This window comes from Periophthalmus magnuspinnatus, chromosome 9 (assembly GCF_009829125.3).
Source record: "Periophthalmus magnuspinnatus isolate fPerMag1 chromosome 9, fPerMag1.2.pri, whole genome shotgun sequence".
NCBI classification, from domain to species: Eukaryota; Metazoa; Chordata; class Actinopteri; order Gobiiformes; family Gobiidae; genus Periophthalmus; species Periophthalmus magnuspinnatus.
Window position 1 is genome coordinate 35,918,496 of NC_047134.1, and position 12,660 is coordinate 35,931,155.

Consider the following 12,660-nt stretch of genomic DNA (forward strand, 5'->3'; position numbering starts at 1 on the left):
CGAAAGAACCGAAAGAACCGAAAGAACCAAAAGAGCCGAAAGAACCAAAAGAGCCAAAAGAGCCACACAAATGAAAGAGACACGTTTTTACAAGTCACGAGACAAAGCGATTAACAGATTAATTTAAAAGAAGTAAGTCAATTGTTTGCAGCTATTAATACAATATAAAGATTATGTCACACATTAGTCAAACTCAGGCCCAGGGGCCAAATCTGGCCCAGTGTGTAATTATCTTTGGCCCGTGAGTTTGTCTGTTTTTTTATTTTAGCCAACTGTGAGTTTGACTCTTGATGTAACATTTTGTATTTATGAACTTTCTGGGCTTATTTGATGTGTTTTTAGGGTTTGAGGGTCAGTTTTCTGTATTTTACATGTAATTTTTACTCTTTTTACTTATTAAATTATCATGTTTTGTTTTGATTTTATGTGTGGGATTTGCTCAGATGAATAGTAAAAGAATATAAAGTAAATAAAAAGAGAAAGAATTTCACTAAAAACAACAAATAAAAACGCACTGTTGGTCTGGTGAAAAGCCACGATGAAGAGTTTAGACAAAGAGTTTAGACAAAGAGTTTAGACGAAGAGTTTAGACGAAGAGTTTAGACGAAGAGTTTAGACAAAGAGTTTAGAAGAAGAGTTTAGAAGAAGAGTTTAGACGAAGAGTTTAGACAGAGTTTAAATGAAGAGTTTAGATGAAGAGTTTAGACGAAGAGTTTAGACAGAGTTTAGATGAAGAGTTTAGACGAAGAGTGTAGACGAAGAGTTTAAATGAAGAGTTTAGACGAAGAGTTTAAATGAAGAGTTTAGACAGAGTTTAGATGAAGAGTTTAAATGAAGAGTTTAAATGAAGAGTTTAGAAGAAGAGTGTAGACGAAGAGTTTAAATGAAGAGTTTAGACGAAGAGTTTAAATGAAGAGTTTAGACAAAGAGTTTAAATGAAGAGTTTAGACAAAGAGTTTAAATGAAGAGTTTAGAAGAAGAGTTTAAATGAAGAGTTTAGAAGAAGAGTTTAAATGAAGAGTTTAGACAAAGAGTTTAGATGAAGAGTTTAGACAAAGAGTTTAGATGAAGAGTTTAGACGAAGAGTTTAGACAAAGAGTTTAGACGAAGAGTTTAGAAGAAGAGTTTAAATGAAGAGTTTAGAAGAAGAGTTTAGACGAAGAGTTTAAATGAAGAGTTTAGACGAAGAGTTTAAATGAAGAGTTTAGATGAAGAGTTTAAATGAAGAGTTTAGACAAAGAGTTTAAATGAAGAGTTTAGAAGAAGAGTTTAGACGAAGAGTTTAAATGAAGAGTTTAGATGAAGAGTTTAAATGAAGAGTTTAGACAAAGGGTTTAGATGAAGAGTTTAGACAAAGAGTTTAGACAAAGAGTTTAGAAGAATTGTGGGATTTGCTCAGATGAATAGTAAAAGAATATAAAGTAAATAAAAAGAGAAAGAATTTCACTAAAAACAACAAATAAAAACGCACTGTTGGTCTGGTGAAAAGCCACGATGAAGAGTTTAGACAAAGAGTTTAGACAAAGAGTTTAGACGAAGAGTTTAGACGAAGAGTTTAGACAAAGAGTTTAGACAAAGAGTTTAGAAGAAGAGTTTAGAAGAAGAGTTTAGACGAAGAGTTTAGACAGAGTTTAAATGAAGAGTTTAGATGAAGAGTTTAGACGAAGAGTTTAGACAGAGTTTAGATGAAGAGTTTAGACGAAGAGTGTAGACGAAGAGTTTAAATGAAGAGTTTAGACGAAGAGTTTAAATGAAGAGTTTAGACAGAGTTTAGATGAAGAGTTTAAATGAAGAGTTTAAATGAAGAGTTTAGAAGAAGAGTGTAGACGAAGAGTTTAAATGAAGAGTTTAGACGAAGAGTTTAAATGAAGAGTTTAGACAGAGTTTAGATGAAGAGTTTAGACGAAGAGTTTAAATGAAGAGTTTAGACAAAGAGTTTAAATGAAGAGTTTAGACAAAGAGTTTAAATGAAGAGTTTAGAAGAAGAGTTTAAATGAAGAGTTTAGAAGAAGAGTTTAAATGAAGAGTTTAGACAAAGAGTTTAGATGAAGAGTTTAGACAAAGAGTTTAGATGAAGAGTTTAGATGAAGAGTTTAGACAAAGAGTTTAGACGAAGAGTTTAGAAGAAGAGTTTAAATGAAGAGTTTAGAAGAAGAGTTTAGACGAAGAGTTTAAATGAAGAGTTTAGACGAAGAGTTTAAATGAAGAGTTTAGATGAAGAGTTTAAATGAAGAGTTTAGACAAAGGGTTTAGATGAAGAGTTTAGAAGAAGAGTTTAAATGAAGAGTTTAGAAGAAGAGTTTAGACGAAGAGTTTAAATGAAGAGTTTAGACGAAGAGTTTAAATGAAGAGTTTAGATGAAGAGTTTAAATGAAGAGTTTAGACAAAGAGTTTAAATGAAGAGTTTAGAAGAAGAGTTTAGACGAAGAGTTTAAATGAAGAGTTTAGACGAAGAGTTTAAATGAAGAGTTTAGATGAAGAGTTTAAATGAAGAGTTTAGACAAAGGGTTTAGATGAAGAGTTTAGACAAAGAGTTTAGACGAAGAGTTTAGAAGAAGAGTTTAAATGAAGAGTTTAGAAGAAGAGTTTAGATGAAGAGTTTAGAAGAAGAGTTTAAATGAAGAGTTTAGAAGAAGAGTTTAGATGAAGAGTTTAAATGAAGAGTTTAGAAGAAGAGTTTAGATGAAGAGTTTAAATGAAAAGTTTAGACGAAGAGTTTAAATGAAGAGTTTAGATGAAGAGTTTAAATGAAGAGTTTAGATGAAGAGTTTAAATGAAGAGTTTAAATGAAGAGTTTAGATGAAGAGTTTAAATTAAGAGTTTAGATGAAGAGTTTAGATGAAGAGTTTAGACGAAGAGTTTAAATGAAGAGTTTAAATGAAGAGTTTAGATGAAGAGTTTAGATGAAGAGTTTAGATGAAGAGTTTAGACGAAGAGTTTAGACGAAGAGTTTAAATGAAGAGTTTAAATGAAGAGTTTAGATGAAGAGTTTAGATGAAGAGTTTAGACGAAGAGTTTAAATGAAGAGTTTAAATGAAGAGTTTAGATGACAAGTTTAAATGAAGAGTTTAGATGAAGAGTTTAGATGAAGAGTTTTGAACAGGACGTCCGCACGTACTTCTCTATGGTTCTGTGGCTGGGTTTTATCCGTTTAACAGTTACATAACTGGATCTCTTGCGTAATAACTTAACCGTGTTTTCAGGGAATAAGTGTCTTTTTCCGACCCTTCGCTGGTTTCAGGTAACATTAGACACAAGTCAAAGTATCGGTATCGGTATCAGAACTGAAAAAGCTGAATCGGTTCATCCCTAAAAACATAACATCTGGTTTAAGTCCTGTAGCTCGGTTTGACAGGACTGTTACTTCACTAGAGCCATAACCACAGGCTCCGGTCGGGGAGAGAACTAACCACGACTTTAACCACAACTTTAACGGCTTTGAAAACATGTGGGCGGAGCTTAAAGCACACACATGACGCGTCTGTGGTCATACGTCGGCTCCGTTTACATCACTTCATGTTTATTTGAGTTTTGAACAAATTGCTCTTCTAATAGTAGCTTTATCACACCATACTTTTACTTTTACTTGAGTATAAATTTTATTTAAATAACGCCACGGTTTATTCATGTTTTTGAATTAAAGGAGCACTATGTAACTTTCCCACTACCTCTCTGTCTCCATGCAGATGTTATTTCTTGCGCTGGCGTTAAACGTGTCTATTTTACATGTATTTATTTATACATGTTTGGATTTTTTTCCCGAAACTACCATAAAAACAAAACAAAAAAACAACATGCATTCTTGTGTGCGTGCTTGCCTCTCCACAGATCTGCCTGGCTTGCTTGTCTCCATGGAGATACGTGTGTTTAATGCCGTACTGTGGTAGTGCAGACAAATCAATAACATCTGTATAAAAACAAAAAATATTTGTCTTGGATCTGGTCCAGATCTGCAGTTCTTCTCTCAAACTGAAAACACTCTGTTCCACCTTGTGATGTCATCATGTGGTGATACAGGAAGTGCTCCACTGTGTTTTTAAACTCCACCTTCACTAGAATCATTTGGATAAATTTAGTCCTGGAATTGCCACTTATCTCGACTGAAGTAAAGGTAAAAGGAGCTGTTCTACCACATGATGACATCACAAGGTGGAACAGAGCATTTTGATCTTTGAAGATGTAACAGACTAATAATAAAAACTCAAACACAACTCCAGGTCTGTTTTAGAACATGGCTTACAGCTCACAGGAGTCCATTTTGTGTGATATAAAAGCTTTTAAGAGCAAATCCCGGTGCAGAGTTCAGACTCCGGCTCAGGTTAAACTGGAGGGATTTTAGGATTTTGTGATGTCATGTGAACACAACTTATTACAGAAATAAAGACAAATAAAATACAAAACATCTGTAACCCGTCAGGCAAATTATACCAACCGATTTAAAAATGTGAGAAGTTGAAAATGCTTTGACCTGTGTTTTTCCTCTGGTTAAACATGTCCTCCTCTTTTCCTCCTTTAGCATCACGGCGACGGCAGCTAGCATCGGCGCGGCGGGCATCCCTCAGGCCGGTCTGGTCACCATGGTGATCGTGCTAACATCTGTCGGCCTGCCCACGGATGACATCACACTCATCATCGCGGTCGATTGGTTCCTGTAAGTGTCGCCTCCACGGTGTTGCAGAAATGTTTACATAAGTGTTTTTTTTTTGCCTCAGTCTGTTTTTTATTTGCTCCAGCACATTTTCATCTCGTTGGATGTGAAAATGGCGTCAAGATGATTCTTTGCTTCTAGTTTAATGATTTTACATGTTTTAAATGTCATGGTAAAATGGTAAATATAGAGTTTTACATCAAGAAACCACGAACCAGTGTACACAAACCTGACCGATGTACACAAACCTGACCGATGTACACAAACCTGACCGGTGTACGCAAACCTGACCGATGTACGCAGACCTGACCGATGTACGCAGACCTGACCGGTGTACGCAAACCTGACCGGTGTACACAAACCTGACCGGTGTACACAAACCTGACCGGTGTACACAAACCTGACCCGTGTACACAAACCTGACCGATGTACACAAACCTGACCGGTGTACACAAACCTGACCAGTGTACGCAGACCTGACCACTCTACCAACGATGTTTTATGTTGACAGGGGGATTGGAACCGCCAACCTTATATAAATCCCTCTGGAGTATAAATCCCTCTGGAGTATAAGTCGCTCTAGAGCACATGTGTCAAACTCAAGGCCCGCGGGCCAAATGTGGGCCTCCACATCATTTCATGTGGCCCTCGACAGGGTAAATTAAAAGGTATGATGGTCTTAAAATGTCATTTTATCAGCAGATACACAGTTACACAGCCATATTTTTACATTTTTGCAAACGCATATACAATATTTGTAACTTGAATAAGTAATAAATACAGAAACAGTTAATTAACAAGTTTAGAAAGTAGCTACATTTATTTTAGTTCTGGCCCTGTGACGGCAGCCATTTTGCTGATGTGGCCCTTGGTGAAAATATGTTTGACACCCCTGCTCAAGAGTATAAATCTCTCTGGAGTACAAGTCTCTCTGGAGCATAAGTCGCTCTGGAGTATAAGTCACACTGAGTATAAGTCGCTCTGGAGTATAAGTCACACTGAGTATAAGTCGCTCTGGAGTATAAGTCACACTGAGTATAAGTCGATCTGGAGTATAAGTCGCTCTGGAGTATAAGTCGCTCTGAGTATAAGTCACACTGAGTATAAGTCGATCTGGAGTATAAGTCGCTCTGGAGTATAAGTCGCTCTGAGTATAAGTCACACTGAGTATAAGTCGATCTGGAGTATAAGTCGCTCTGGAGTATAAGTCGCTCTGAGTACAAGTCGCTCTGGAGTATAAGTCGCTCTGGAGTATAAGTCGCTCTGAGTATAAGTCACTCTGGAGTACAAGTCTCTCTGGAGCATAAGTCGCTCTGGAGTATAAGTCACACTGAGTATAAGTCGATCTGGAGTATAAGTCGCTCTGAGTATAAGTCGCTCTGGAGTATAAGTCGCTCTGGAGTACAAATCTCTCTGGAGTATAAGTCGCTCTGAGTATAAGTCGCTCTGGAGTATAAGTCGCTCTGAGTATAAGTCGCTCTGAGTATAAGTCGATCTCGAGTATAAGTCACACTGAGTATAAGTCGATCTGTAGTATAAGTCGCTCTGAGTATAAGTCGCTCTGGAGTATAAGTCGCTCTGAGTATAAGTCGCTCTGGAGTATAAGTCGCTCTGAGTATAAGTCGCTCTGGAGTATAAGTCGCTCTGAGTATAAGTCGCTCTGGAGTATAAGTCGCTGTGAGTATAAGTCGATCTGGAGTATAAGTCGATCTGGAGTATAAGTCGCTCTGAGTATAAGTCGCTCTGAGTATAAGTCGCTCTGGAGTATAAGTCGCTGTGAGTATAAGTCGATCTGGAGTATAAGTCGCTGTGAGTATAAGTCGATCTGGAGTATAAGTCACACTGAGTATAAGTCGATCTGGAGTAAAAGTCGCTCTGAGTATAAGTCACTCTGGAGTATAAGTCGCTCTGGAGTATAAGTCGCTGTGAGTATAAGTCGATCTGGAGTATAAGTCACACTGAGTATAAGTCTCTCTGGAGTATAAGTCGCTCTGAGTAAAAGTCGCTCTGGAGTATAAGTCGCTCTGAGTATAAGTCGATCTGTAGTATAAGTCGATCTGGAGTATAAGTCGCTCTGGAGTATAAGTCGCTCTGAGTATAAGTCGATCTGTAGTATAAGTCGATCTGGAGTATAAGTCGCTCTGGAGTATAAGTCGCTCTGAGTATAAGTCGATCTGTAGTATAAGTCGATCTGGAGTATAAGTCACACTGGAGTATAAGTCGTACCAGCCAAAAAAATGCATAATAATGAAGAAAAAAACAAAACTTTACATATAAGTCACATCTGAGTATAAGTCGCACCCCCCGGACAAACTATGAAAAAAAGTGCAACTTGACCAGTGCTGGAAGAAGTTTAGTTAAGTAAAAGTACAGATATTGAGTATATTTTGCCTCCCTACTTGAGGCAAAAAAAAAAAAAAAACTAAAGTAAAAGTCAAAGTATCACATGAAAAAGTCTACTTAAGTAAAAGTATTAATGTACCTGTTTAAAAATGTACTTCAAGAGTAAAAAGTCAGTTCTCACAGATTTTGAGTCTAATAAACCTTCAAATGTGGAGATTTTGATAAAGATTTGAGCTGAATTTTGTTCAACAGAAACAACTGAATCCATCGGGGTTTTTTTCTATTTTTATTTGTACATTTTTGTTTTGTTTAAATTCTGAATGTGTTAAAATTAAACTCTCAGCCTTTTCAGCAGGTCTCACACAATTATAAAAATACTTTTACTTTTCAGTCCAGTTCATAAATGTAGAAAGTACAGATACTGCTCTCAGATGTACTCAAGTAAAAGTAAAAAGTACACACTGTACTTAAGTAAAGTACAGATACATAAAATGTATACTTAAGTGCAGTACTTTTCTACTTTACTGTCTGTTGCACCAGTGTTTTCCACGACACATTTTCCACGTTCAGACAGTGCAGGTTTAAATGTTTTCAGAAGAATTGACAAAAAGAGCGAAATGTGAAAGTGAAACTAAAACAGGAGTCACTTCAGATCATGTTTGCACAGATCTACACCACACGGTTCATCATTTCACACAGAATAAGATGGGAGATTGTGTTGTACATGGACAAAATGGTGCTGTTTTTACGATTTGCTGATTATATCCATTGTTTGTTTGCGATTAACCGAGCAGCTTTACTTCTGTTTCCTACAGCGACCGACTGCGCACAACCACGAACGTCCTGGGAGACTCCATCGGAGCCGGGATAGTGGAACATTTGTCTCGTCATGAACTGCAAAAGAAGGACCCAGAAGTTGGAAATTCTGTGATGGAAGAAACGGAGAAGAAACCGTACCAACTCATCAGCCAAGAAAATGACTTTGAGAACAAGAGAATTCCAAACAGTGAGACCAAGATGTAGAAGAAAGACGTTGTCGTAGGAGTCGCACTGCGAGGAGCCGCGGTCTCAGTGGGTTGCGTTCACGTAGAATTGGAGGATGTCTTTATTTCAGATGGAGAAGCTGATGGAACTCTATGGGAGATTCTGTGGTTTTTGGAAGAAACATCTTAACATGATTTGGTTGAGATTGGCTCCACAAACGTCGTATCGATCTGAAAGTTTTAAAAGTCCAGTATCACACAAAACTGACTCTTTAACTTTAATCCATGTTCTAACGCTGTTTCCTCCTCAAAAACAGACCTGGAGTTGGGTTTTGTTTCATTCACACATGTTTGAGTCAGACTTGATTATTAGTCTGTCACATCTACAAAGCTCAAAACGCTCTGTTCCACCTTGTGATGTCATCAAGTGGTAGTTTTCAAGTTCACAGCTCCTTTTACCTTTAGTTCAGTAGAAGATTAGTGCAACTCCAGGACTGAAATGATCCAAATGTTTTTATAAATGGTGTGTGGAGTTTAAAAACACAGTGGAGCACTTCCTGTATCACCACATGATGACATCACAAGGTGGAACAGAGTGTTTACAGTTTGAGAGAAAAACTCAGCCTAAATCTGCAGAGTTTGTGTGTTAAACATGTGAGAATGAAACAAAACACAACTCCAGGTCTGTGTGTGAATAGTGTGATATGGGCCTTTAAACAGTGTGATATGGGCCTTTAAACAGTGTGATATGGGCCCTTTAAACAGTGTAATATGGGCCTTTAAACAGTGTAATATGGGCCTTTAAACAGTGTAATTTGGGCCTTTAAACAGTGTGATATGGGCCCTTTAAACAGTGTGATATGGGCCCTTTAAACAATGAAATTTGGCCCTTTAAACAGTGTAATATGGGCCCTTTAAACAGTGTGATATGGGCCCTTTAAACAGTGTAATATGGGCCCTTTAAACAGTGAAATTTGGGCCCTTTAAACAGTAATATGGGCCTTTAAACAATGAAATTTGGGCCTTTAAACAGTGAAATTTGGGCCTTTAAACAGTGTAATATGGGCCTTTAAACAGTGTAATATGGGCCTTTAAACAGTGTAATATGGGCCCTTTACATCTTTGGTCAATGGAATAATTTTTGAAGCTATTTTGGAAAAATAACACGACTTAAAGCTGACAGAGAAGGTGTTAAACTTTGGGCCAGTTTTTGTTTCATGTGGGTCGGTCCAGTAATTACAGAGATATGAACATGCACCAGGTCAAAGGTCAAAGATCATCTGCACCTGACAGTTACACAGAAAACTCCACCTGAAAGTTCTGACCTGTCTCCAGCCGCTTTAAACGAGAGGGATTGGAGAATGAGACCTGAGCGCAACCTACTGGGGTAAAAGTGCTCCTTCCACTAAAAGGTAACGTTCACAGACGTAGTGTTAGCTAGCGGGGTAAAAGTGCTCTCTAAAAGGTAACGTTCACAGACATAGTGCTAGCTAGCGGGGTAAAAGTGCTCTCTAAAAGGTAACGTTCACAGACGTAGTGCTAGCTAGCGGGGTAAAAGTGCTCTCTAAAAGGTAACGTTCACAGACTTAGTGCTAGCTAGCGGGGTAAAAGTGCTCTCTAAAAGGTAACGTTCACAGACGTAGTGCTAGCTAGCGGGGTAAAAGTGCTCTCTAAAAGGTAACGTTCACAGACGTAGTGCTAGCTAGCGGGGTAAAAGTGCTCTCTAAAAGGTAACGTTCACAGACATAGTGCTAGCTAGCGGGGTAAAAGTGCTCTCTAAAAGGTAACGTTCACAGACTTAGTGCTAGCTAGCGGGGTAAAAGTGCTCTCTAAAAGGTAACGTTCACAGACGGAGTGCTAGCTAGCGGGGTAAAAGTGCTCTCTAAAAGGTAACGTTCACAGACTTAGTGCTAGCTAGCGGGGTAAAAGTGTGCACTAAACGGTAACGATCACTATGACCCTGGTTCTGGAGGATCTTCACTTTAAGGTAGAACATTTTGTGAGGAGGTTTGTTATGTTCTTTCAAATGTTTCACTGGTGCATTGTTTTTCAGTGTTTTTTTTTGTATTGATACTGATCACAATGTGATGCCGAGGTAATATCAGCAGACAAGTCAGAAAGAGGGCGTGTTTTCGAGGCGTTTGTTTCAGCAATACATCGAACATTGGTGCAGCTTTAAATTGAGCTTCGGAATGCGTTTTATTAATGTGAAAATCCAAAACACTCAACAAAATGTCTGCGTTACTAAACTAGAGGGAAAAATATATCAGCTACACTTCACAAGGCACATCCATGGACAGAACGCACTATACGGAAAATCAAAATAGAAATTTGAATTGAACAATTTTATTTGGCATAAAATCTGCTACGTCTGTAGTTTCAGTATTTCAATATTTTTGTAAATTTTCCCAGAAGCTTTTAAAAATGTGAACTTTGAACAGAATTCTGATATTTGAACATGTTTTATTACTAAAAATACAGATATCATGCAAACAATACTCAAGTAAAAGTAAAAATATCTTGTGAAAAATCTACTTAAGTATTAAAGCATCTGTTTAAAAAAAGTACTTCAAGAGTAAAAAGTCTAAATATTTCACAAAGATTTTGGGTCTAATAAAGCTTCAAATGTGGTGATTTTGATAAAGATTTTAGCTTAATTTTGTTCAACAGAAACAGTTTAATTAATATTTTCTTTTTTCTATCTGTTTTTATTTGTATATTTTTATTTGTTCGAATTCTGAACGTGTTACAAATAAACCCTCAGCCTTTTCAGCAGGTCTTACACAATAAGAAAAATACTTTTACTTTTCAGTCCTGTTCAAAAATGTAGTGGAGTAGAAAGTGCAGATACTCCTCTCAGATGTACTCAAGTAAAAGTAAAAAGTATCTGTACTCACATTCCACTACTGAATCAAATCATATCCCCAAAGCTTCAGAAAAATCACTATTGGATACAGTATGTTTCACAGATGGTTCAGCTCTAATGCATCACCCTGCTGCTGTTTAGAACTCGATTAAAGCTCTAGACGGAACTTTTCTTTGTTCACTTTTGTTGTTAAAGGTTCTATGTTACACAGAAATGACTCCTGTAGCTTTAATCCATGTTCTAATGCTGTTTCCTCCTCAAAAACAGACCTGGAGTTGTGTTTTGTTTCATTCACACATGTTTGAGTCAGATTTTATTATTAGTCTGTTTCATCTCCAAAGCTCAAAATGCGACGTTCCACCTTGTGATGTCATCAAGTGGGAGTTTTCAAGTTAACAGCTCCTTTTACCTTTAGTTCAGTAGAGACTGACAACTGAAATGATCCAAATTAAATGATCCAAATGATTCTAGTGAAGGTGTGTGGAGTTTAAAAACACAGTGGAGCACTTCCTGTATCACCACATGATGACATCATGAGGTGGAACAGAGTGTTTACAGTTTGAGAGAAATATTTGCCAAGACTGTGAGGACTGGAAGCAGCTTTTGTTGAGTGAAGTTTGATGTACTTTTGTCCAATGAGTTAATAGTTTCATAATAATAGTACAAACTGGAGTGGTCTGGTTTAATGTAAATGCTTTAGGTTAAAAATTACACTTTATTTACAAATTGTGGAGCAGACGTTGCACAAACATCAAATGTTACTGATCTTGAAGGTCTAGCTGGAAATCCAAATCTGTCGCTACAATCATTTGAGCTGCCTAATCAAACTCTGCTTTATATTTTAGCTTTACATCAAATATGACCTAAAACGGCACAAACGAGCCTAATTCACCCAGTGCAAAGCTGTGATGATAATTATACTGTCTACAAGTAATTTTGTTAATGAAACTGCGACGTTTGATTTTGTCAGTTCTTCTTTTTCGTATCATCTTATGTGTGTGCTGTTTTTATTTCAACATATTAAATAGCTGGGATAAAGTGTATAGTGATGTTTATAAACTTACATTTGTATAGAGAGATGTAGATACGTGTTGATATTAACTGTAGATTTACGTTCTGTTTGCTTAAGATAATTATATTTTTAGATGATGAGAATTATCTAACTTTTAAAAAAAAGGCTGGTTTAAAGGACCAAATGTTTTTCTTTTACCTTAGAGGATATTATCTCCTCTGTTTATAAATGCTGGTGTATTTTTGTCATCTTTGTACATTCAAAACACTGCGGAAGAAACAAACCCAATTGTTTGTAATGTTTTTTACCTAATAAAAGTTTTAAACTAAATTACTATTGTGTGCGTACGAAATGCAGTATTGAATAGTTTGGGCACATCAAGAAAAATAATTCACAATTGTGTCTTTACTGTGTGTAGACCAGGCCCTAAACACAGGACAGTCACTCTGCTTCAATCTGCTTCACTCTGCTTCAATCTGCTTCACTCTGCCTCACTCTGCCTCACTCTGCTTCACTCTGCTTCAATCTGCTTCACTCTGCTTCAATCTGCTTCACTCTGCTTCACTCTCCTTCAATCTGCTTCACTCTGCTTCAATCTGCTTCACTCTGCTTCACTCTGCTTCACTCTGCTTCAATCTGCTTCACTCTGCTTCACTCTGCCTCACTCTGCTTCAATCTGCTTCACTCTGCTTCAATCTGCCTCACTCTGCTCCAATCTGCTTCAATCTGCTTCAATCTGCTTCACTCTGCTTCAATCTGCTTCACTCTGCTTCACTCTGCTTCACTCTGCTTCAATCTGCTTCACTCT

General features: G+C 37.2%; 1 protein-coding gene across 1 annotated transcript in view; it reads left to right on the plus strand.

Moving 5' to 3' along the window:
- Positions 1-12,174, plus strand: part of LOC117376604 (excitatory amino acid transporter 1-like) — a 36,394-nt gene extending 24,220 nt beyond the window's left edge. Inside the window, exons 9-10 of the mRNA XM_033973114.2 lie at positions 4,517-4,651; positions 7,807-12,174. Of these exons, the coding sequence (XP_033829005.1) occupies positions 4,517-4,651; positions 7,807-8,014 (343 nt within the window). The 3' untranslated portion in view covers positions 8,015-12,174. The remainder of the gene's footprint in view (positions 1-4,516; positions 4,652-7,806) is intronic.
- The last annotated feature ends 486 nt before the right edge of the window (positions 12,175-12,660 follow it).